The sequence below is a fragment of the Hevea brasiliensis genome, unplaced genomic scaffold (genome assembly GCF_030052815.1).
Source record: "Hevea brasiliensis isolate MT/VB/25A 57/8 unplaced genomic scaffold, ASM3005281v1 Scaf1, whole genome shotgun sequence".
Lineage (NCBI taxonomy): Eukaryota > Viridiplantae > Streptophyta > Magnoliopsida > Malpighiales > Euphorbiaceae > Hevea > Hevea brasiliensis.
In genome coordinates, this window is record NW_026614585.1 from 9019791 (window position 1) to 9045296 (window position 25506).

At 35.5% G+C, this 25506-nt stretch overlaps 1 protein-coding gene and 1 pseudogene across 1 annotated transcript; both read right to left on the reverse strand.

Moving 5' to 3' along the window:
• Window positions 1-1785: 1785 nt before the first annotated feature.
• LOC131176298 (cytochrome P450 84A1-like) lies at window positions 1786-6873 on the reverse strand (annotated as a pseudogene).
• Window positions 6874-18267: 11394 nt separating this feature from the next.
• On the reverse strand, window positions 18268-19692 carry LOC110644108 (GATA transcription factor 5). The gene is made up of 2 exons (XM_021796732.2): window positions 19174-19692; window positions 18268-19042 (listed from the first exon to the last, which is right to left on the reverse strand). The coding sequence occupies exons 1-2, from the start codon at window positions 19510-19512 to the stop codon at window positions 18434-18436; spliced, it is 948 nt and encodes a 315-aa protein (XP_021652424.2). The 5' UTR covers window positions 19513-19692; the 3' UTR covers window positions 18268-18433.
• Between the last annotated feature and the right edge of the window lie 5814 nt (window positions 19693-25506).

Sequence of the window (25506 nt, forward strand, 5' to 3'; positions counted from 1 at the left end):
TAGGGTTTGGAGTCCTAGTGTGATAAAGTTCAGATAACTTAAATGACAAGGATTGATGAATTTGGATGAGATGTTCCAACCAATAGAAAGAGAGGGAAAGGGGGTGACACCAATAGGGAGTGAGGAGGAGAGTGGGGCCAAGGAGGAGAGAGATATTTTGTTATTTTAATTTTCAGAAAATAATTAAATGGGTCCCATTTAAAATTCCTAACTAGACTTTCTTAGGCCTATGGAGCCCAATTAAACTTAATTAGATCCATTTAAGAACTACCCATATTAAATTTAAACAAAATAAAATTTTATTTAAATTTAATTAAATTAATTTCCCCAAAACTTTATTATTATTATTATTATTATTATTATTATTATTATTATTATTATTATTATTATTATTATTTCAAAATCATGCCACGAAATTAATAATTCAGCTCCATGCCTCCAATTATATCTTACAGTCATATAATTTTTCATTATCGGGTTTTCCACGGCCTCAATGCACATACTCATCACAAAATAAGGGTTTACAGTATACCTAGTGTAATCATCTACTATGACCAAAGTATATGCCTTACTACTAAAATTTATAGGTGTAATAGGACCAAACAAATCAAGATGTAATAACTCAAGAGTTCTAGATGTTGAAACCACAATTTTTTATTTGAAAGAAACTTTGGTTTGTTTCCCAAGAGAACAAGGCTTGCAAACATTATCTTTTTCAAAGTTAATTTTTGGCAAACCTTTAACAAGATCATATCTTAAAAGTTTTGAAATTACATGCATACTAGCATGACCAAGTCTTCTATGCCACAACCAACTATCTTCTTCAAGAGATACAAGACATTTTTCATTTCCATTTTCAATAACATTCAAATTAAGCAAATTTATATTTTCACTTCTAGGTGCAATGAATAATGTATGATCATCATGCAAACTTCTAATCTCACAATGTGTAGAATTAAAAATAACTTTGTAACCTTTATCACATAGTTGACTTATACTAAGAAGATTGAATTTCAAACCTTCAACTAGTGCAACATCCTTTATGCTTGGATTCTTCCCAATAGAGCCACTTCCAATGATGTAAGTTTTGCCTTTGTCACCAAATCTCATATGTCCACCACTTTTCAAGGTAAGGTTTAAGAATTTTTCTTTGTCTCCAGTCATGTGTCTTGAGCAAGCACTATCAACATATCATTGTTCACACTCTTGCTTACTTCTAAAACATACTTGAAATTAATTAACTATTTTTTAGGTACCCAAGCAAGTTTGGGTCCTTGGGGGTTAGAGACATTAAGAATTATTCCTTTAGATACCCAATTTTTTTTTTACCTTTAAGGAACCTTTCCTTATAGGACAATGACTAACCATATGACCATTTTGATTACAATAGAAACAAATAGCATTTGGTAATGAATAAGAGGAAGCTTTCACAAAGAAATTTTTGTATTTTCCATAGTGCATGAGTCCATCATAAACAAGACCATATTTTTTTATTTGACAATCTTTGAGAACCAAGTAAAGTATCAAGAATTTGTGTCCCATTGGTAAATTTAGCTAAATTATTTGTCAAAGATTCCACCTTGGTTTCTAGAATCCTATTTTTCTCAATGAGTTTTTCATAAGCAGTTTTTGAATCTTCTAACTCCTTATTCAACTCATCAAACAAGAGCATTTGATTTTTATAAAACTTATTTTCTTGCACAATAATACTCATAGAATCAATTTCTGATCTTAAGGAAGCAATTTTTTTATTTAAAACAGAACTTTTTTCTTATAAACTTTGTATTATTCATACAATTTGGTAAATGCATCTTCATAATCTTCAATACTAAGAAAGTCAAAATTATTTACCTCAATGTTGATTTCTCTTTGTTGAGAGCTTTCTGGTTTATCCTCTTCTAGAGCCATGAGATAAATGTGTGCAACCTCCTTGTCCCTAGAGTTATCACTCGAGGAATCATTACTGTCCATCCAGCCAACCACTAAAGCTTTCTTGCTCTTGTCTTTTGAATTCTTCTTTTTCAGTTTAGGACAATTTGGCTTGATATGGCCAGGTTTGTTGCATTCAAAGCATTTAATCTCACTTTGATCCTTGCTTGTTTCACCTTTGGAAGAATACTTCTTTAGGAATTTCTCATATTTCGAACCTCCCTTTTTGAATGCTTTCTTGAATCTTCTTGTAATCATGGCAAGATCATCTTCATCACTTGAACTATCAGAGCTGTCACTTAAGGCGGCCTTAAAAGCTATAGTTTTCCTTAATTCATCCTTTTGGCTTAACTTCAAGGCAATTCCTCTCTTTTTCTTTTCATCATCTACATTGCTCTTGCTCTTGTCATAAAGCATTTCATGAGCAATAAGAGAACCAATCAGCTCATCATAAGTGAATTTGGAGAAGTCTTTGGTGTCAAAGATCACTGTCACTTTTGTTTCTCATGATTTAGATAGTGACCTCAAAACTTTCTTGACTAACTCTTCTTCAATGAATTCTTTTTCAAGAGATTTGAGAACATTCACCAGATCAGTAAATCTTATGCTCATTTCTGAAATGGTTTCTCCAGGTTTCATCTCAAATAGTTCATATTCCTGAACAATCCTATTGGCTTTTGATTCCTTCACTTGATTAGTCCCTTCATATGTGACTTCAAGTTTATCCCACACTTCTTTTGTAGATGTACAACCTGAAATACGATTATACTCAGTTGCATCAAGTGCACAATGAAGAATGTTTAAAGCTTTAGCATTTGAAGAAACTTTCTTCCAATCAAGTTCATTATATTCATCTTCTAGTTTTCATCTATAACCATCAGCATGCAATTCTAATAGAATTTCAGGACCTTTAACAATTCTTTGCCAAGCTTCAATATCAACAGATTGAATAAAGTTTCTCATCCTAACTTTCCAGAAAGAATAATTAGAACCATTAAACAAAGGTGGTCTAGTGATAGAGTGTCCTTCACCTAAAGATGCAGGGATACCAACTGTGTTAGATGTGCCAACCACTGTAGGATCTCTCTAAGGCATTTAAACCTCAAGTAAGAGAGACAAGCTCTGATACCAATTTGTTGTCCCAAAGAAAGTAACCAAGAGGGGGGTGAATTTGACACTTTAGATAATTTTTCAGTCCTTGCTCAAGACTTAATGAAAAATTGTGGCTTTGCACTTCTGTGTATGTGTATAACTCTGTTTCTAAGATATAATTCAAGTGATCAAATAAATTATGCACAAATAGCGGCTCATACACAAAATAATTACTTAATATCAAGTGTATCTTCTCACATAAAAATCAGAGTTTGTAGGTTTAATTATTCAAGCTCAGTATTAACTCAATAAAATAAATTTTCAACACATTCAATATCTAATCAGAGAATCAAAGTGCTAAAAATTAAAGAGTTAAGGGAAAAAGAGAATCAAACACAATGTTTATAGTGGTTTGGCTCTCTTAGCCTACATCCACTCTTACCAAAGTCCCACTTTGAGAGTCACTCCACTATTTGATCTTTTCAACAGGCAAGATTCAAAGCCTTTACAATCTTAGCAAGCTTCTCAAGTGCTTGAGAACCTTTACAATGTCTTTGCTTCCCACAAAAGACCACAAGCTTCACAAGGTGCTTGAAAACCTTCCACAAGCTTCACAAGATGCTTGAAAACCTTCCACAAGTGTGTCCTCACACTTACACAACCTTAAATAGATTTTGGTGTAGAAGAAATCACTCTCAATAACTCTTAGATACAGAATTTAATGCTAAAAGATTGAGAGAGAAGATTTGCCACTCAAACTCAAGAGTATTTGAATGAACGCTTTAGAAATAACATAATAAATTCTCAATGAATATGAACACTTTCATTAGGTAAAATTGTAGTAAATGATGCCTTTTATAGGTGCTTTCCATTGCTAAAAACGTCTGCTAGAGAGTGTGTCTAACGACTCTTTAATTTTCAGAAAAATAGCCATTACTTCTTTGAAAGTCGTACAGCAGAGTTCTATCAGGTCAAAGTATGAAAATAGTTAACTAAAATTTTCACTGGTTAACTAGTTTTGTAAGACAGAAAATTTTAAACAACAAAACTAGTTAACTAATTTTCGCGACAGGTTAACTAATTTCGCTATTGTCTGACTTAAATTTTGAACATTTGATTTTTAAAGGAATGCTGTAAAAACTATTTTGACGATTCAAAAACCTTAGAAATGATGTAAAAACACTTTTTAAACTCTTGAATCTAAAAACAAAATTGATTTTAGGTCCTAAATGGCATAATCTCTCCAATCTTGTACAATGGACCTAAGAACTTAATTTATATCCTAATTCTTCATGGACTTTGATTCATCTTGTGTTATACAAGATGATAATCTTCTTTTATATCAGTCAAGTTAATAGAATAGTCCTTTCATTAATGTCTTTGCATATCATGACCTATAAAATTACTTCAAATACTTATGCATAAAGGATTAATGTATATTTCATTAAGTTTTGTTATCATCAAAATCAAACTCATTATAGTTTACAGGGCCTGCAATTTAAATTTAGTCTCCTTTTATTTTGTGAAAAATATTTATCACATTTTCTAACGTTTGAAGAACTTAAAAAATAAGTTAATGAAAAATATTTTGTTAATTAAAGAAAAAATTAAATTATTTTTAAGGAAAATGACTTTCTCATAGAAAGAATGAATTCATTTTTTGGATTTTGATAATCATATTAAAATGTGACAACACTTATATGTGCATATAATATAAATACATACCATTAATTAACATTACAACCAAATAATAAAAAATAATTTTATGAAAAACGTTTTTCATACATAAATTATTTTTCTTAAAACGAACATAGCCTTAATTTTAACTATAAATTCAATCAAATTTAGGAGTATTGTGATCAACTGCATCATAAACAAACTTTCTTAGAGATAAAGGGGGGATTACGAAATTGATGAACCAATCAATTATAGGTTCGCATTCAAAAACAAAAAAGAAACAAAAATCCCACAGCCTTTTGATCATGCACATCAAACATAAGATTAAGAAAGTTTGGTCTCGTACTCATATAATAGGATTGTATTTTTCTCAAATTACTCATAGATTTTTCTGCTTAAACTCGGTTACATATATATTCCCGATCATCATTTGTCCACATATGATACATAAGTATATCCCTATTTACATCCATAATTTCCTTCACTTCAAATGGACAATTCAATCTATAAGTTGGCACAGCAACAAGTCGAGTAGCTCTTGAAGCAGTCAGCCCAAACACACCATTCATGTCAAGCTCACTTGCCTTCATTCCATCAGGAAACTCCCACTTAAAACAATGAAGCAAATGAGCTACACTCATCTTCAATGCATACAACCCTGGTTGCATACTCGGACATTACCTCCGACTCGACCCAAATGGGATAAACTCAAAATTGCTTCCCTTAAATTCTGGTGCTCCATCTTCATAAACCTGCTAGGATTAAACTTATCCGGCTCTTGCCGTGGATTCGGGTCTAGCCCGATTGCCCATGCATTGATCATGATACTTATTTTGCTGGTATTCTGTACCCTGCAACCACGCTATCCTCAGCTGTCTCATGGAGGAGAAGGGGAATGGGTTGGTGGAGACATAGAGTTTCTTTCAACACACATTTGAGGTAGGTCAGGTTTTGAAGGTCTGATTCATTGCCTACCCGGTTCAGCCCAATTACGTCTGTGAGTTCTTGCTGTACTTTCTTGAGCTCTTCTGGGCTCTTCATCAGCTCTGCCATTGCCCATTATTGTTGATGCCACCATTCAGTTCCACCAAACATCACGTCCTGTAACAATATAAATAAATATATATATATATATATATATATATATATATATATATATATATATATATATATATATATAGTCAATAAATCAATCATTCGTATGCATATTTGTATCATACCAGAGTGAGGTGGATTTAGTACATATTATACCATGATGACAGCTTTGACATTATCTATAGTGAGCTTCATTGTGGACTGTGAATCGTGGAAACCGTTTTTCTCATCATCTTGGCTGTAAAACCCCATTAATTCGTCCACCATGTCTGTTTCTGTTTTTTTTCTTCTGTTTTTTTTTTCCTACTCCTCTATATGCTCATCAATAATCGTGTCAATGAATCCATCTAGTGATTGACATGCCCTGGCTAGCCTCTTATTGAAATCTTGTGCGAGAATCCAACCTAGCCAAGGGAAAAAAACTGCAATATTGAAAGCTCCAAAAAGCTTAGAAAATTCTTGCAAAATCTTCATGAACTCATCTTGCCCTTCATGGCTAAACGATCCAAAAGCAGCTCTATGTTATATTCCTCGTTAAAGCAAATGCGGGTTCCCAATATTAACTGGTGAACCGTTTTCTCCTTCACCGCTCGGACCATTGAGTCCACTTCTTCTCGTACCGAAGCCCACGACTCGGCCCCTTTTCTACCGAACAGCTTCACAACACAGATTTTTGTCATTTGACGCCAAAACGGACCGTAGTTGGTGAAGGCCATATCGGCCCGGTTATAGGTCAAGTGGGTTATCGCAACGTTGGCCTGCCGCTTGCAGAAGACACTATCTTGGACCTGAAGGACCTCTTGGGCCATATCTGGTGTCGACACTGCGATGACATGAAGCCCCACCCATTTGAAGGAGACAACGCCCAACATATTGCCTAGCGAGCCGGTCCAACCTGCTATGGGTTCATTGGTCCATGATACCCATGTTACGGATGATCGGACACCCTCTTGGGCCTGGAGGGTGGGGAAGTTTCTGACGACAGTGAAGCCAGAAAATTATGCAAGCAAGAAGCAAAGGGAGAAGAAAGAGGAACATGGATGAGGATTGAAGAGAATGGAGGAATAGGAGTGAATCCATAAGCACAAGGTGGTTTGAAAGGTTACCAGTTAATAGGGCAAAGCTAGAATTGATAGTGAATGAGTGAATTGAAATATGGTGTATTTTATGGTTACTTGCTTTTATTAAAAAATAAAATTATTTTGTTATGGAAAATAAGAAGATTTAACAAAACTTTAGAATATATCTCATGTGATTTTCGTAAATTGATATTTTCTTCGTAAAATTGTTAATCATGAAAATTTATTAATCCAATAGAAAAGATAAAATGTCTTAACGTAAAAAGGAAATACACATATAATATTTTTTTTTTAAAAATCCAATAGATAAATTATATCAAGTAAATATATCAAGTAAATTTTATTAAAATATTATAGAAATAGATTACCCATTTATTATATTAAATTGCTTTAAATTAAAATAATTAATTGCATTACATATAGTCTTCATAACAATTATTTTTTCTATTAAATTAATAATTTTTTCATAATTAACCATTTAAAAAAATATATCAATTTATGAAAATCACATGAAATAAATTGCAAAATTTTATTAAATCATTTTATTTTCTATAACAAGGTGATTTTACTTCACAATAAAAAAAATAAGTAATCATAGAATACATCGTAAAAAAAAATTATTTCAAAATAAATAATTAAGAGACTAAAAATAAAGACCCCTCCATTATCTATATCTTAAAAATAAAGTCCGCAAATGAATATCATTTAACATAAGAAAAGACGGTCTTCTTTAATATTGCAATCTTCAATAATAGTATAATTTTCAATATATATATATATATATATATATATATATATATATATATATAGCCAGGATATCTTTATCTTTAATAGTGCAATCACAAAAATTAATAGAAAAATCAATAACCAGAGAAACTTATAACCTTTAAATGTCAAAGAAAAGAATATTGATATATTCTTAGCACCTATCATTTACAATAAGCTTCTATATTGATATGTGTATTTAAGATAAATATTTTTAAATATTTAATAAAGTAACAAAACATAATGTAATCAAACTAATTAATTATGCAAAAAATCAAACATATTTATATATATATATGCTAAGTACTTTGCTTGAGTATTTGATTGATCTTTAAAGAAAACTTAGCTTCCTTGCTTTGTGATCAAAGTTTGCTATTTGGTGGTATGATAATGACTTGTTAAATTTATGTTTATGTTTTAACTCACTCTTTGATCTTTAAAATTAAATCATTTTCAAAATCTTGGTTTGAGCAAAAGAAGAAAAATTGTCAAAGTGTCTAATATTCACATTCCTCTCCATCACTTTCTTTTGGATAACAATAATACTCATATTTCACCATTCATTGATTTAAATTTTTAGATTGAATTGAATATTCTTTTATATTATATCGTAGTTGACTCTATACTTTATAATGTATTTGGATGGAGTGAGTAAATGTTTTATAAAGTAAGATAAGGTAAAATAGTAAAATCTCTCAAATTCGTCAATTTGGTGGGTTAAAAAAGTGAGAGTATTAAAAGTTTTGAAACATTCAAAACCTTACCTATGTTACTTTAAAAACTCATCTCTTACCACCAAAAATTTCCTTTTAAACAAGCTATCAATATATACTTGTGTATTTCATGTCATTCCACCAATCCAATCCAATCCAATCCAATCATGCTTTGTACTAATAGGATTTAACACACATTAACAGTGAGGGTTAAAATTAAAAATTTTATTTTAAAAAAACTCATAAAAGGCTGAGACTTAATATAATATTCACACACACACACACATATATATATATTATCATGTACATATGTGAAAATGTAGATTTAATTGATAATATTTCATGGGTTGATTGCATATTAGGTGCGACGGTCCTGTTATCATATGTATAATATACAAAAGGGCACAGCCAGTGAGTACCTATAGAGAGGGAATAGGCATAGCATGAGTACATTATATGTATGGTAAAGGCTCCCAGCTTATCTTGGTATCAGAGCCTGGTTATACTTGTATTATACATACTTCATTGGTAAGTAGGGGAGAAACTTTCAACCTTTGATATTTCTCTTAATCTCTGTATCACTGTTTTCTGCCATCTTCTCTTATCTTGCCTTTACCATACATATAATGTACTCATGCTATGCCTATTCCCTCTCCATAGGTACTCACTGGCTGTGCCCTACATTATACATATGATAATAGGACCGTCGCAACTAATATCATAATAAAGATATTTCTAATACACAGGATCCTCTTAAAGAGGCAAGTGTAGAGCATACGTATCTCTGATTATAAGAGTATGATACAAGTTCAAAGGGTTTCGGAGAGAAAGAGAAAGGTTTAGAAAGCCATAGAAGAGAACTTTAGAGAATATTATTGAAAGGAAAACTGAGTCTGATTACAACTGAAGAGAGCAACTCCTTATATAGACTTGGAGGCTCTTAGGTTGACAGGCAACCGGGTTGAAACTGGCTACCGACACTCTTAAAGTAGATAAAGAAAAGCAAAATAAAGAGGACACATCATTACATTATTGACTGACAAACTTTAACTTTTCTTATGGAGTGGTGGACCGGTTGAGGGTGTCAAAGTTGGAGTCGTCAGAGTCGATTCCAAAAAAGTCCTTTGGCCACTGTCGGTGTACAGGAGATGGTGGGTCAGCGCTTTGAATGGCATCCCGTGACTCTGTGTCCATTGGGTCCTGGGAATCTTGCCACATGGGATGGGTCCAGTCAATGGGCTCCTCAGTGAGAGATCGGATGGGATCAAGTGATGTGCAATTCACATGGGGAGGCACCAGACAATAATAGCTGTTGATTTCACAGAGATATTTAGCTAGTTGTTTTCTTAGGGGTCCCATGGCGTCCTTTTCAGTGATTGATCCCTCATAAGTTCTCCATTCGTACTCAGTATTCTGGGTCCAGAGGAGTCCGTCGAGCCTTCTAGAGAAAGGCCTGTGCATTATGAACATGGTCTTGATATTGGGCTGAGCGCTGATGGGCCTTTCCTCAATTCCATGGGTGTCTATGATGCGCTTCAGACTGCAGCGCCATGCTGAAATGGGCTTGAACCATTCCAAGAATCTGGATAGGAGAGTCTTGTTGGTGTTACTCATAACATACTGGTATAGGGCCATGAGTGGGAACTCTATCCCTGTGGAATAGAGAGTAACCATGCATCAGAGAAGCCATAGTTCTTCCAGGATGAGTTCTCTGTCAGGGTGGATACTGAAGCAGGTGAGGAAAGGGTTATCACGGATAAAGATAGACGAGGATGGGAGTAACCCTCTCAGAGTGTTTCTGGCGCTTAGGTAGTGGAACAGATGGTCCCTTGCAAACTTAGCCATTTTTGTGATAGGTTGGTTGGGTGAGCATCCTAGGGGAAAACTCTCTGGAGTAGGAACTAGGAAATTGTGCATCGGAGAAGGAGTATGTGGGGAGGATGATGATGATGCCATAAGGATCAAAGGGAGTGTAGAGAAAGATTGAATCAGGTGGAGGTTTTTGGGCCTGGATAGAAGATCAGGAACCAAATTATGTTTCCCTTTGATATGCTGGACTGTAAATTTATACTTGGCGAACCAGTCCTTTAACCTCAGTAATTGTGGTTCAGGAAGAGACTTATTTCTGAAGTCTAGAACCTTTGGGAAGGATGAGCTGTCCATGACCACAGTGAAATGGTGGCCAATGAGACGGAATTCGAATATCTTTATCCCATTTTTTACAGCTAATATTTCTTTGTAGACTGAATGATAATGTTTCTGAGGCTCTGGAAATTCTCCACTAGCATGTTCGCATATATGCTTTTCTCCTTGTATTTCTTCGATGAGGACTGCACCCCAGTGGATATCACTAGCATCAGTTTGAAGGATGCGATGTCCAATGCTGGGAATCTTCAGAGGTGGCGGATTCAGAGCCACTTCCTTTAATGCCTTGACTGCACATGTCTGTTCTTCTTTCCATGGCAGAGCATTCTTTTTAAGCATCTTTGACAGCTGGCAGGTGTGGGTGGCCACATGGGGAATAAACTTCCTCATATAATTAATAATATCAAGGAACTACTGTATTTGTTTTACTGTCAAGTCCTTATCAGGGAACTTCAGTAATTCTTCTGCAAGGTGAGGTCCCGGTTGGTATTTTCCATCTTTGAACTTCATTCCAAGGAAGTTGATATCAGTTTGGGCCAATGAGCTCTTCTTTTCTGATAGCATAATTCCATAGGAATCCACCAATTGTTGAAATGTAGAGAGAAGGGTTCTATGGGCCGTAACATCTTTAGAGAAGAGAAGGATATCGTCTATGTAAATAAGTGCACTATGAAGTATGGGCTCGAATATCCTTATCATGGCCTTTTGAAAAACTGATGGGGCCATCTTAAGGCCAAATGGAAGGACTGTCCATTGGTATTGGGCCGTGGAAATACAGAAAGCAGTTTTGGGCCTATCAGAGGGGTTAATACCCAATTGCCAAAATCCAACTTTAAGATCAAACTTGGAGAAGACATGGGCCTCGTGGAGTTGGGTGAACAAGGCTTCAGGTTTTGATAGTGGGAACTTGTCATCTTGAAGGAAATGATTGAGGGGCTTGTAATCAATGATAAGTCTTTTCTTTCCTCTTAATCGCTCAGATCTTTTTTCAACATAAAAGGCCTGGCAGGCCCACTAAGAGGAAGTGGGTTCTATGAGACCTTGTTGGAGAAGCTGTTTGCACTCTTCTTGGGCTAGAGCCAAGTCTGTAGGGTTCATCCCCGGGTGTGATGCTTTTGTTGGGTTGATATCCTCATTGAGTTTGAACGGGAGATTGAAAAAGAAATCTGGGTTCTTCCACAAGGGGTGATGATGGTGAAAATGTGCATGGGAATCAGCACAGGATCTTAAGAGGAGCTCCTTGTGTTCTTGAAATTCTGCTGAAGCATCAGCCAAAGAATATAACCTTGGGACAGAGGTGAATGGCTGAAAATTCCTCTTATATTTTAATCCTGTGGGGAGGATCTTCAAATGCTTCGCCTGTTGATACAAGTCAAAGCCTATTAGCAGATCCTTGTCAGGAAGATCTGACCCGATGACCCTGGTCTAGAGGATACAGGTAGGGAAGAACTGAATCCCAATGGGATGCTTGGTGATGAGGCTAGTTTTGAAAACATTCCCATCTACTACCTTGAAGTATTCTTCATGAGGGACCCAGTATTCTGGAGGTAAGATGGCTGGGTTCATCATGCTTTTGTGAGCCCCGGTATCTAGGAAACCAATGACACTAATGGGCCGTTCATATTTACTGGGAAGAATATGAAGCAGGACTAAAGGAATTGGAATAGTGTCTGGGCCATGAGTTGATTGAGAGGATTGGACATGTTGGGCCAGGTAAGACGGGTAATGGGCTTCAGTATCTGAACTGGATTCTTCTGAAGAAAAAGAGTGGTCTTGCTCTGACCCAATATCTGCTCCAAGGGCAAAGACTGTATCTTCATCTGGTTCATCTTGTTCAGAGAACAGGGATTCGACATCATTATGCTCCAGGGAGATGTGAGAAGTCTGCTGTATATGTTGTAGAAGCTTGACTGCTTTATTAGGGTTCTTAGGGCAATTCATGGCATAGTGACCTCGATTGTCACAGATGTAGCACCTGTCAGTCTTCTTTGTACCCATTCTTTTCTTTCGAAAATATCTGACTGGCCTTCTTCCTTTCTTCTGCCTGAAAGGAGGTTTGAACCCAGAGGAATACTTCTTGTAAGGCCCTTTCTTCTTTGGCTTACATTCACAATTCTTTTTCTTGCATTTGATGGCAAGGTGGGACTTCTGGCAGATATTCTTCAAGGCCTTGCTATACAACTTTTGTTGTTCACACATTTTATCTAAACAAGCCAAGGTCATCTGATGGATCTCTCCAATGGTGATGGCATTCATTGCTCTTCTGGTAGCAGTGATGCTCCTGTGGAGTTCAGGTTGTAATACTTCTGGAAGAGAAGCAATGTATGTATACCTGAGGTTGACATCATTATATCCATTTAACAAATAATAGCGCTGAGCCATACGCTGGTAATGCCTTTCAATATCTGTTCTCTTTAAAGAGCAACAACGCATGTCAAAGAACTCCTGTCGTAGCTGTTTGCTATATAATGATGCATAGCCAAGGAACTCAGCAAAAATAGCATTGACAGCCTGTATAACATTCAGGTGACAAAACTGGGCTTTATTATATTCTCCAATAGAGGCAAACTAGTCTTGTAATGTGCCAGTAGTTCGAGAGATAAATTCTTTGAGGACAGTATGAGAATCAACATCTTCTCGAAGCATCTGAACATCAAGCCAAGCTTTAAATTCTGCGAGATGATCTCTCCATTTTGAGAGAGGAATGTCGTCTAGTATGAACCGTGGGCTTGAGCTGGGCCTGGATTGATGTGGGGCACCTGGGAGATTAAAATCCAGGATTGGATCATCTTCTGGCATTTCCACATGTGGGTCTTGGGCTTAAGGAGGTCCAGTGGGAGGACCTGTGGTGCCACTGGTGGAATCTGTAGTTGGAGAATGGCCTGTTTGAGATGCAGTTGGTTGAGGATCAGCCATGAGCAATGTCGTGATATCCATTTATCCATCCTCACTGTCATCAGACGAGTTATTAGAAGAGTCATCTTTTGGTTCAGAGGGTATAGACACCATATGCTGAGGAGGAGGATCGGGATACATTTTGTCCTTTCCCTTATCAATATTTCTTTTAGGTGGATGGGATTCTTCCGAAGAAAATAGACTTTTTGGCTCATATCTGGTAGGTGTTGGAGTAGGTTTGAATAATGGAGATGGGTGATATGTGGTTGAAGGTGGTTCATATGAGTAGTTAAAAGGGCCGAAAGGGGAATATGCAGGTTCAGGAGTAGGAAGGAAAGGATTATGGGCCATTGGAGTGAAAAATGGGCTGTAAGAAACAGGAGCCTTTGTTGGCTTACGCAGGTCCGCTTCAACTTGGGCTAACTGTTTTCTTAACCTTCTGATTTCCTGTTTCTTTTGGTTAAACTCCGCGTCAAATCTCCTTTGCTGGATTGAGGATCTTAAATCCTTGTCAAGCTGGGCAATTCTGCCTTGCAAGTCTTTATACATGTTCTGGGCAAATGCAGTAAAGGAATCGACCTTTTGATCAATGTGATGAGTTCTGGTGAGAACTTGATCAATCTTGGAGTCAATTCGTTGTAATGTCTTGTTCTGTACAGCTGCATTCTTTGTCTGCTAATTCAGAACTTCTTCAGCTTGAGTGATCGGGGTGATCTGACCTTCACTATCAACCTTAGTTGAGTGAATGAAAGGTCTGGTGGAGATCTTGGTTTGCTGGTCTGTCTGTTGTGTTAATGCGGGAAAATCTACTTCATAAGAGGCAGGTGAGAACATCATACAGGGTTGCACCAAAGGAAGTGCAGGAGGAGGAGAAGAAACTGGTTTAAGAGGGGGTAGTCTCTTTCCTTCTTTTCTGATGATCTCAAGGGCAAGCTCATAGATGGGAAGAGGCTTCTTCTGCTTGGTTTCCTCATGGATACCAATCCATGGGCTATTATCTGGATAGTCTATTCTGAGAACTTGCTGAGGTTTGCAATAGGCTTTTCTCATACTTTTGGTAAGCTTTCTCGAATTTTTTTCAGACAATGGATGGTTATATTCATTTTCCCAGTAGTTATCACAACAGTCACAATCTTCATCGCACATTCCAGATCCTGGGAGATCCTAGGGACAGTGACCATTTATCTTCTGAGGATAGATGTAATGGTTGTCAGGTGTTACTGCTCCAATGAGAAAGTCTTCTTGCTCCTTTTCTAATGTCTGGACCATCATGGTCTGGAATACAGGCAAGGATCCTGTAGAATGCCGCGGTGGCTGAAAAGTGGTCTGTACCGTACCGTCAGGATTTCTCCTAAAAGAGGATTCTGTGATCTGGATTGGTTGAGAGGTTGAATGGAGCCTTTCATAATTGGTTAACCAATCCTTCGGGATGAGTTGTTCAAGCTCACTTATAGGCAGTTGCCTAGGTATCTGAACAATTGTTGGGGTGGTCTCAGTGTCTGCTAACACGAGCAGGGCATCATTTGAGACGGATGGCTGAGATAGATCTACTGCATGATCTCGTAGCCTGTAGATAATTTGATGGTGTAACGTAGCCATAATGGAGGATGTAACTTGAGCTGCACCAGTGAGTTGGATTTGGACTTTTAAAGCGATGCTGAGATGTGGATCCCTGAGTGAAAGATTGTAGTTTGGGAAGAACGTCAGTACCACACTTCCAGCATGCAAAGTGGTAAGGCATGTTCCTATCACTGCATGTTCATACTGTAAGAACCTCGTATCAAGGAGAGATACTCTTGCTGTTACTGGAAGCCCTCGTCGTCCATGTAGACTGAGGATAAGTCTAACAGCTCCAAAGTGGAGGTGAGAAAATCCTTCTTGTCTCCATCTGGGAATGAGCTGATGAGGGATTTCTAAGGTCACATACTGTTTAGCAGATGAGCTCTGAAGAGAGCACTGGTCCATTCTGGAGGCCTGAACATATTCTTTTGATAAAGATCTCCTGGAAGAAATGAGAGATCTTATAGATCTGGTTAGAGATCCAGATCGTCTGTAGATGTTATAGGGACTGAGAAGAGGTAAAAGAGATTCTCCAACCTGAGCATCTTCAGGTAGAGTAGATATCTCCACGAGATTATCAATTCTGGAAGATAGTGTTCTTCGAAGTGGTGAAGAGAAAGAAAGAGAAGAGGTGAGATTAACAATTTCGGAGGGAGAAGGGGTTTGGAAATGAGTTTCAGCAACAGGGTTAGGTGTTTGACAAGCCATGTTTTTGGTACGTGGCATTGTGGCTAGAGATCGCTCTACCTTCTAGGAAGGAATCAAGCAGTTACTAGTTTCCAGCCGATATACCAAGATAAGAGAAGATGGCAGAAAACAGTGATACAGAGATTAAGAGAAATATCAAAGGTTGAAAGTTTCTCCCCTACTTACCAATGAAGTATGTATAATACAAGTATAACCAGGCTCTGATACCAAGATAAGCCGGGAGCTTTTACCATACATATAATGTACTCATGCTATGCCTATTCCCTCTCCATAGGTACTCACTGGCTGTGCCTTTTTGTACATTATACATATGATAACATGATCGTCGCACCTAATATCATAACAAAGATATTTCTGATACACAGGATCCTCTTAAAGAGGCAAGTGTAGAGCATACGTATCTCTGATTATAAGAGTATGATACAAGTTCAAAGGGTTTCGGAGAGAAAGAGAAAGGTTTAGAAAGCCATAGAAGAGAACTTTAGAGAATATTATTGAAAATTCATATTTTTGCATGTGATTTATTTTTAAGTTTTGTATAATTTTTCTTTTTATTTTAAAATTGAGTTATTACTATCAATGGATATTCTTCTTTGGTTGCTTTGGATTAATAATTATATTACGTAATCAGCCTATTGGGCGGGCAAAAGACTAATTTGACTACCAATTGGGTTATAAGGAAATGCTACAAGCAAGGTGGATTTGTTTGAACCTCGCAAGGGGGAAAGACTCCACTTCTAATTGGAAGCAAGGGAAATTCTTGCCTAATTTATGAATTCAACATATATCATTCAAGGTAACATCTATATATTAAATAAGTGTAAATGAGAATAGAGATAACAATAGATAAAATACTAAAAAAAAAAATCTTACCTATATTCAAATCTTATTAATTTTAGTACTAAACATGTGATAAACTCGATTAATATTATTTTAATATATTTGATCTCGTTTAGTTTTATATATTTTAATTAGTAATATGCATAAAATATTTTATTTATTTAAAATATAATATATAAAATTTAATAAATATTATTAAAAATATATATTTTTTATATTTAATTAATTATTTATATAAATAAATTTGGATAATGGGTATCTAACATATAGAATACGAACTCGGTATTGATATTACTTTTTAAATTCAAATTTGATTATATACTATTTGAACTCATTTTAATATGGTTCAATCAAGTCAGTATTTGAAAATACTCAACTCATTACCTTTCCTAAGAGAGACTTATATTTATATTTTGAGAAATTTATAATTTAATATTTAAATTTTACCTTATATTATATTTTAGTTCTTAGATTTTGAAAAATAAATTATTTAATTTTTTTAATTTTAGTATATAAAATAATTTAATCCTGTAATTTTAATATTTATAATAATTTTATCTATTGATAGAAAGAGCTAAATTACTTTATATATTAAAATTATAAATATTAAAATATAATATAATATAAAATTTAAAGATTAAATAATTAATTTTAAAAATATAAAAATTAAAATGTAATATAATATAAAATTTATAAATTAAATAATTAATTTTTTTAAAATTAAAAAAATAAAATATCATATAAAATAAAATTTTGTGATCAAATTAAATTTTTTTATATATATGTTTAGTTTATAATAAACGGATCTAATTAAGTTTTTCATTTTGACGTTGACATTGACGTTGAGGTATCACCAAAACCTAGTAATTGTTTAAAAATCTATTATTTTTGGACTTAGGAAGTGATATTGCCCCTTGACGTAGCTTAATTAGCGCTTCCCTGGTCATTGCACTTGAAAAGTCATGCGGCAACCATTCATCACTTACCACCCACTTGACCACTTGTGATTCACGCACTTGTCTCATCATCAAGCAGAAATTTTATGGTGGGCGGGTGATTTTACGTACATATAATGGCAAAATCAGAATTTTATTAAAAAGTTTTCGTGACACTTAAATTTTTAAAATATTTTGTGATATATCATAATTTTTATAAAATTAAATTAAATTATTTTTAAAATTTTTAAATTAAAAGATATAAATTTTAATCACACTATATAATTATTTATTAATTATAATTTAAAATATATCTTAATTTTATTTTTATAAAAGTTAAAATATATTTTGAGATATTTATAAAAATTAAAATATATTATAAAATATTTAAAAATTTTATAAAATTTTTTTAATAAAATTTAAAGGACTACTTATGTATTATGCAAAATAACAAATTAATAAAAAGTTGATATATTGAACTCAAAATAAAATTTACTTAATGTTATAAATTTATAAGACTTATTTATGTATAAATATTTACTTGTTAATAATTTATTATTTTATTTAAATTATTTATTATATTATATTATTATTTTATAAAAAATTATTATGTTATTATAGTTTTTATTTAAATTTTATTTATTATAAATTTAAAATATAAATTATATAATAAAATTTATTTATTAAATATATAAATCAAACAAATTATCACACATTCCTCTACTGTCAAATCAACTGGCACCTATAGCTAAGTAGCCAGAGGGAATGCCCAGATACATACCATTAGCGTTAGGCACTCTATATTGCTATTTTTTCTCATCCACAAGTCAAATGTTTTAGCTAAATTCTTTCTTTTTCATTAATTAGACCTAAAAATTAAAACATAAAAAAAAAATAAAAAAACCTAAATAAAAAAAAATACTAAAAATTGTACCGTTACAAAGCCTACATCCTGCAAGCAGACCGTGACCAACTAAACCGGTTCATTTACTGGTTGAACCTACTCTGGTCCGGTTATTTCCTTTCTCATCCTAATCTCTAACACTTTCCGATGGCTATTGGAGTGAACTTCCATTGAAAAACTTGGACTACATGCCGGTCTATACTCTGGAAAAAGCCGGCCCGACTTATAACGAACTCCACAAGCGTTACACAGAGTTTTGGCCCCGAGCGGACCGGTTCTCCACTGTGGAGTCTTTTGAACATGACAATGAGTGCACCGCCGCTGGAATAGGGTGGGTCTTTTCGTTGTTTTTTTGGTCGGCGGTTCGGTCGATAATGAGTCAACGGTTTGGACCGTGTTGGTGAGAACTGAAGATGATGATGCCGGAGAAGAAGAAGAAGATGATGGTGATGATGATAAGTCTGTGATCGGAAACCCAATTGACCAGGCCATAGTGGTGGGTCTGAGCCGTTTGGATCTTGGCTTGGCTGGGATTGGAGCAGGGAAAAGGCATGAAGTTTTGGTTAAATTAGCCTGTTGGGTTTGCAGTTGAAATCTGTTGTCTGTTGCATGGCTTTCTGGTTTTAAAGGGTACGAAAGGAAGAATTCTGAGGAATAATCATTCACAATTTGAGAAACCCATTCTAGCTCGGCCAAATCATCAACCTGCAAAATCAAAAACATTCATTTTCGTTAATTAAGAAACAATATCAATGAACGTAAGGGGTTTTTTCTTCTTCTTCTTTTTCTTCTTCTTCTTATTATTATTTTTTTTCAATTTTTTGCTATACACTTACTGGCTCATAGAGTTCGCTGGTGAGGAGAGAATCAGAGACAGTGCTAGAGTTTGAGTTATTGTCATCATCCACACGGTGTTGAGAGGAAACAGAAAGAGAATCTTTCTCTACTTCTTCTTCTTCTTCTTCTACTTCTAACATGTTCTGTTCTTGAATATAGCATTCACCATTAGAGAAGTCAAAGAAACAATCAACAGAGAAATCTTCGCACGAAACAACACCATTATTTGCATTGGAACACAAGAAATCCTCAAAAAAAGCTTGTTGGGTAGATTTGGAAGCGAGTTCTCTGCGTAAACTTGATTTCAAGGCTCTTGCAGCCATGCAGTAGTGCTCCATATTTTTCTAAAATTCAAATTGAAGAAACAACCCAACAACTTCAACCATTATATAGAAAGGAAAAATGGAAAATGGAGAGATTTTTTCATATTTGGCCAAGTTGGGACTTAGCAGCTGACTGTTTCTATGGTCTTGGACTCTTGCAGTCTCGCTGGTTTGTTTTTGGCGACCCAGTCCACCTTGAATTTTAACCCTTCATTAATTATTTGATGGCTTGCACTTTGGAATCCAACTCCCATTCCAAGCCGTGTATATTTTTGTATTCCTTTCGATAGACAGGGCAGAGCCAGAAAATTTTTTGAGGCAGTCAATGTTGTATATAAAATTTAATTCAAAAAATAGTTTACACTTATTATTTACTGTATTTTATATTCAAAATTATTATAATAAATAATGATTAAGTTATAATTTTTTTAAGGACTAATACTGTAAAAATTTATTTTATATATATATGATGAGAAATATATTTTTTTAATATTTTACATTATTTCTGACATAATAAAAAATATAAATTATTTTTAGAGGAAGTCAATAATTAAAATAAAATTTAATATTTTTCTTCCAAATCGTTAACTATATATATATGTAGAGTTTTCTATTAAGTAAAAGAATAAACCTATATATAGAAAAAAAAACAATTGTTAACTTTAATGATAACTCCAACTTGAATTATGGGTCATAAATTTATAATTTTTTTTTAATTATTTATATTGATAAAAATATAGCTTTAATTAAATTTAAATTTTATTTTTATATATAAATAGATTTATTTATTTTATTTTAATTAAGAATAAAATAAATAACTTTATATTATCAAACTATGGCTCAATCTAATAAATTAAAAATAATTTTTATTGAAAACTTTAATGAAATTATTATAATTACATTTTATGTAATAATTTGAATTTTTAAATTATAAATAAAATAAAATAAAAAATATTATGTTATTAATATTATAATACCCCTAATTTTTAAATTTATTATTTTGTGGGTAAATATTAATATTTTATTTTATTTAAATTTTGAGAAATTATTTGAGATTTTTCGGGTTCGATTTTTCGAAAATATAAAACTTTGATGATTTTTAAAAATTAATTTAAAGACCACGTGACAAAACTAAAAATATATTTGGACTCTACGAATTTTTTTAAAATTTTCTAGAATTTTTTCAGAATTTTCGGGCCTCGTTTTTTGTCCCAAGGCAGAGTAAAAATTCAATTTTTTGTATCTTAAATCGGACCGACCGAATCGAACCGGATCAGATCGGACCGATCGAATCGAACCGGCCAGCTACTTTTCTTCTTCTTCCGTGCGCGTCCCCGACCTCTCTTCCTCTCTCTCCCATTTTCTCTCTCCTCCCTCCTCCCCACACCGCGCCGCTGCCACCCAGCCCTCCCCACCTCGTCGGCGCGCCACCCGAGCCTTCTCCCACCGCCGGCCGGCCTTCCAGGCTGCCGAAAATGACGCGCGAAGAGGCGCGATGCGTTGTGTGTAGTTTTGGCTTCCCGGCCGAAATTCGACCTATCCAGCCACCGATTGGTCCGGGTCTTGTGTCAAACACAATCTACACCTCGAGAACTTTACATAGACACCAAGAATACCAAAATCCATTGAGCGGTTTGCCCAATTTTTATCCTGAAAGTTTTAGCCTATTTTGATTTTTGGGTTAGATTTCTCGCAAACCGTGAACCCCACGAGAAAACCGAGAGTACCAGAGCGCTCCACTCGTCAAGAGCTTCGCGGCAATATAAATTTCAAAATATTTCGACACCGTTTTTCGGTGAGTCTCACGAAACTTCATAGTATTTTTTCAAGCATTAAATGAGCTTAGAAAATTCTGTAAAAATTAAATACCAAACCCGTGTTGTGGGCTTCGTGTAGGTACCTTCAATTCACGAAAATTCGATGGTTGCTCTGATCTGTGAATTTTCGGCCAGACAGACCGGCTACTGAAAAAGTCTTGGAATTGGATCGAGATTTTGGCTGCCCCACCATTGTTAGACATCCCGAGCGCGTCCCGGAGTCGGAATCGGCATAGGTAAACCCGAACCTTACTTTTTCGTAATTTTCTAGTGCTTGAATTGGATTAAAAATTCATAAAAATATTCGTGGTAGCTCAAAAAATTATAATTCCTTTTGCATTAGCTTAGTAATGATGCTAAGGACCGCGGGGTAAAGTTTTAGAATTTTTAGAGCTTATTTGGGTAGCTTTTGCAAAAAGGGTCAATTATAAGAACTAAACTGTAATTTTACATATTGTGATTGATGACTGTTTGGATGGGCTCAGGAGGGGTTGTGTGATGTGATTGAGTTGTGGGTGTATGGCTTGTGAATATAGAAGTACGTTTTAAACCCATTTGCAGGTTGGGTAGGTCCTAGGTATAGGGGAGACTCTGTCGGATTTTCGGCACGACTTAAGACATCTTTGGTCTTTTTCTTAGTTTGTATTGAGTCAAATGTACTAAATAATTATAATAAAATTGTCAGGTGAGCCGGAACAGCCTTCCTCCTCCGTCCAGCCGCCATAGTGACTGCGGTTAAGTCTGTGAGTAAAATATTAATTTTAATTGTAATTTCGATTTTATTATATGTTCAAGCATACCCATGCATCACTTATAAATATGTATTTATGTAGTTAAATACTAGGCACATTTTATGTTACATTCATAATTGTTAAAGTGTCATGGATGATGTTGTGGTAATTTAGAGCAGTGTGCGTGAGTTGGCGTGCGTGTGGTATGGTGTTGGCTATGGACAGGACGGGTAGATACGACTTGAGATCTTCGCTGAGACCCGGTCCTTCGGGGTAGACACGGCTTGAGTTCTTTGCTAGGACCCCGATTTGGTTTATTAAGTGAAAGTTCGGCTTGAGTTCTTCGCTGGCACAGGTTGGATTAAGAGGGCTGTATAGGGGATCAGCTCCCACATATGTATCGTTTGACCTTATCGGGTGTGTGAGTGCTCCAGATTATCTTTTTGCTGTTATGATGTGAAAATATTGACATTGTTGCATTTCACTTTGCAGGGTGCATTAGCTTTAGATAGCTATAGAGATTATGGTTAAAATTAATATTTTACTCTCTGAGTCGAACGCTCACTCCTGTTCATTATTTTTCCAGGCTACAGAAGGATTATTGTTGTGGTTAACCTGCTTTTCTTCTTTGCAGGTCGTTTATTAATGTTTGTGTAATTCTATTAACTCTTAGAATTTTCGCATGTGTTAGAAATATTTATTTGATTTGGGTCTATAATTTTCCATAGAAATAGTCAGGCAAGCTCCACCAAGATGTACCATGATCTGACAGACGGCCCCAGTTCACTTCTCGGTTTTGGAGGAAGTTGCAGGAGGCACTTGGCACGCAGTTGAACTTTAGTACTGCTTTCCACCCTTAGACAGACGGGCAGTCCGAAAGGACAATCCAAACACTAGAAGACATGCTCCACATGTGTGTTTTGGATTTTGGAGGTCAATGGGATGATCAGCTACCCTTGGTGGAGTTTGCCTATAACAACAGTTATCATTCCAGCATAGGGATGGCACCCTATGAGGCATTATATGGCAGAAAGTGTAGGTCTCCTCTGTGTTGGACGGAAATGGGAGAAGCGAAGGTGCATAATATAAACCTAGTGCAGTACACTTCAAAGATAGTCCTTTTAATCAGGGAACGATTGAAAACAGCTTTCAGTAGGCAGAAGAGTTATGCAGATCTTAGACGGAGGGATGTGGAGTTTTCAATGGGTGATTATGTATTCCTGAAAGTTTATCCGATGAAGGGAGTCATGAGATTTGGAAAGAAGGGCAAGTTGGCACCTCGGTATATTGGACCTTTTGAGGTTATTGATAGAGTTAGAACAGTTGCCTACCGGTTGGAGTTACCACCCAACCTTTCTCATATTCATCCTGTATTTCACATCTCCATGCTCAGGAAATACATACCTGATCATTCTCATGTGCTACAGCCGGATGTAGTAGAGCTGAAAGAAAACCTGACGTTTGAGGAGCAACCTGTAGCCATAGTGGACTATCAAGTGAGGCAGCTAAGATCAAAACAGATCCCTATGGTTAAGGTTTTGTGGAGGAGTCAGTCAGTGGAAGAGTGCACCTGGGAGTCAGAGCGGGACATGTGTAGCAAATATCCTTATCTATTCAATGTGTAATTCTGTACTTTATTATGCCTTGTATAAAAATTTGAGGACGAATTTTCTATAAGGGGAGAAGAATGTAATACCCCTAATTTTTAAATTTATTATTTTGTGGGTAAATATTAATATTTTATTTTATTTAAATTTTGAAAAATTATTTGAGATTTTTCGGGTTCTATTTTCCGAAAATATAAAACTTTGATATTTTTAAAAATTAATTTAAAGACCACGTGGCAAAACTAAAAATATATTTGGACTCTACGAATTTTTCTAAATTTTCTAGAATTTTTTCGAAATTTTTGAGCCTCGTTTTCGGTCCCAAGACAGAATAAAAATTTAAAATTTTGTATCTTGAATCGGGCTGGCCGAATCAAACTGGACCAGATCGGACCGATCGAATCGAACCGACCAGCTCCTTTTCTTCTTATTCCGTGCACGTCCCCGACCTCTCTTCCTCTCTCTCCCGTTTTCTCTCTCCTCCCTCCTCTCCACTCCGTGCCGCAGCCACCCAGCCCTTCCCACCTCGCCGGCACGCAGCCCGAGCCTTCCCCCACTGCTGGTCGGCCTTCCAGGTGGCCAAAAACGACGCGCGATGCGCAGCGCGCTGTTTCGGCTTCTCGACCAAAATCCAGCCTATCCAACCACCAATTGGGCCGGATCTTGTGTCAAACACCATCTACACCTCGAGAGCTTTCCATAGACACCAAGAACACCAAAATCCATCGAGCGGTTTGCTCGATTTTTATCCGAGAAGTTTTAGCCCATTTTGATTTTTGGGCTAGATTTCTCGCAAACCGTGAACCCCACGAGAAAACCGAGAGTACCAGAGCGCTCCACTCATCGGGAGCTTAGCGGCAATTTAAATTTCAAAATTTTCCGACACCATTTTTCGATGGGTCCCACAAAACTTCGTAGTATTTTTTTTAGCATTAAATGAGCTTAGAAAATTTCGTAAAAATTATATACTAACCCCCGTGTTGTGGGCTTCATGTAGCTACCTTCAATTCGAGGAAATTCGACGGTTGCTCGGGTCTGTGAATTTCCGGCCAGACAGACCGGCTACCGAAAAAGTCTTGGAATTGGATCGAGATTTTGGCTACCCCATCGTTGTCAGGCGTCGCGAGCGTGTCCCCGGAGTCAGAATCGACATAGGTAAACCCAAACCTTACTTTTTCGTAATTTTCTAGTGCTTAAATTGGATTAAAAGTTCATAAAAATATTCGTGGTAGCTCAAAAAATTATAATTCCTTTTGCATTAGCTTAGTAATGATGCTAAGGACAGTGGGGCAAAGTTTTAGAATTTTTAGAGCTTATTTGAGTAGCTTTTGCGAAAAGGGTCAATTATAAGGACTAAGCTATAATTTTACATATTGTGATTGATGATTGTTTGGATGGGCCCAGGAGGGGCTGTGTGATGTGATTGAGTTGTGGGTGTATGGCTTGTGAATATAGAAGTGCGTTTTTAACCCATTTGCAGGTTGGGTAGGTCATAGGTATATGGGAGACACTGCCGGATTTTCGGCACGACTTAAGACATCTTTGGTCTTTTTCTTAGTTTATATTGAGTCAAATGTACTAAATAATTGTAATAAAATTGTCAGGTGAGCCGGGACAGCCTTCCTGCTTCGCCCAACAGCCACAGTGACTGCAGTTAAATCAGTGAGTAAAATATTAATTTTAATTATAATTTCGATATTATTATATGTTCAAACATGCCCATGCATCACTTATAAATATGTATTTATGTAGTTAAACACTAGGCACGTTTTATGTTGCATTTATAATTGTTAAAGTGCCATGGATATTGTTGTGGTAATTTGGAGCAGTGTGCATGAGTTGGCATGCGTGTGG

Coding starts and splice junctions, on each gene's coding strand:
- LOC110644108 (XM_021796732.2), bottom strand. CDS start 19,512: ATGGAGCACTACTGCATGGCTGCAAGAGCCTTGAAATCAAGTTTACGC. Junction 19,043..19,173: donor CCAGCGAACTCTATGAGCCA/GTAAGTGTATAG, acceptor TTGATTTTGCAG/GTTGATGATTTGGCCGAGCT.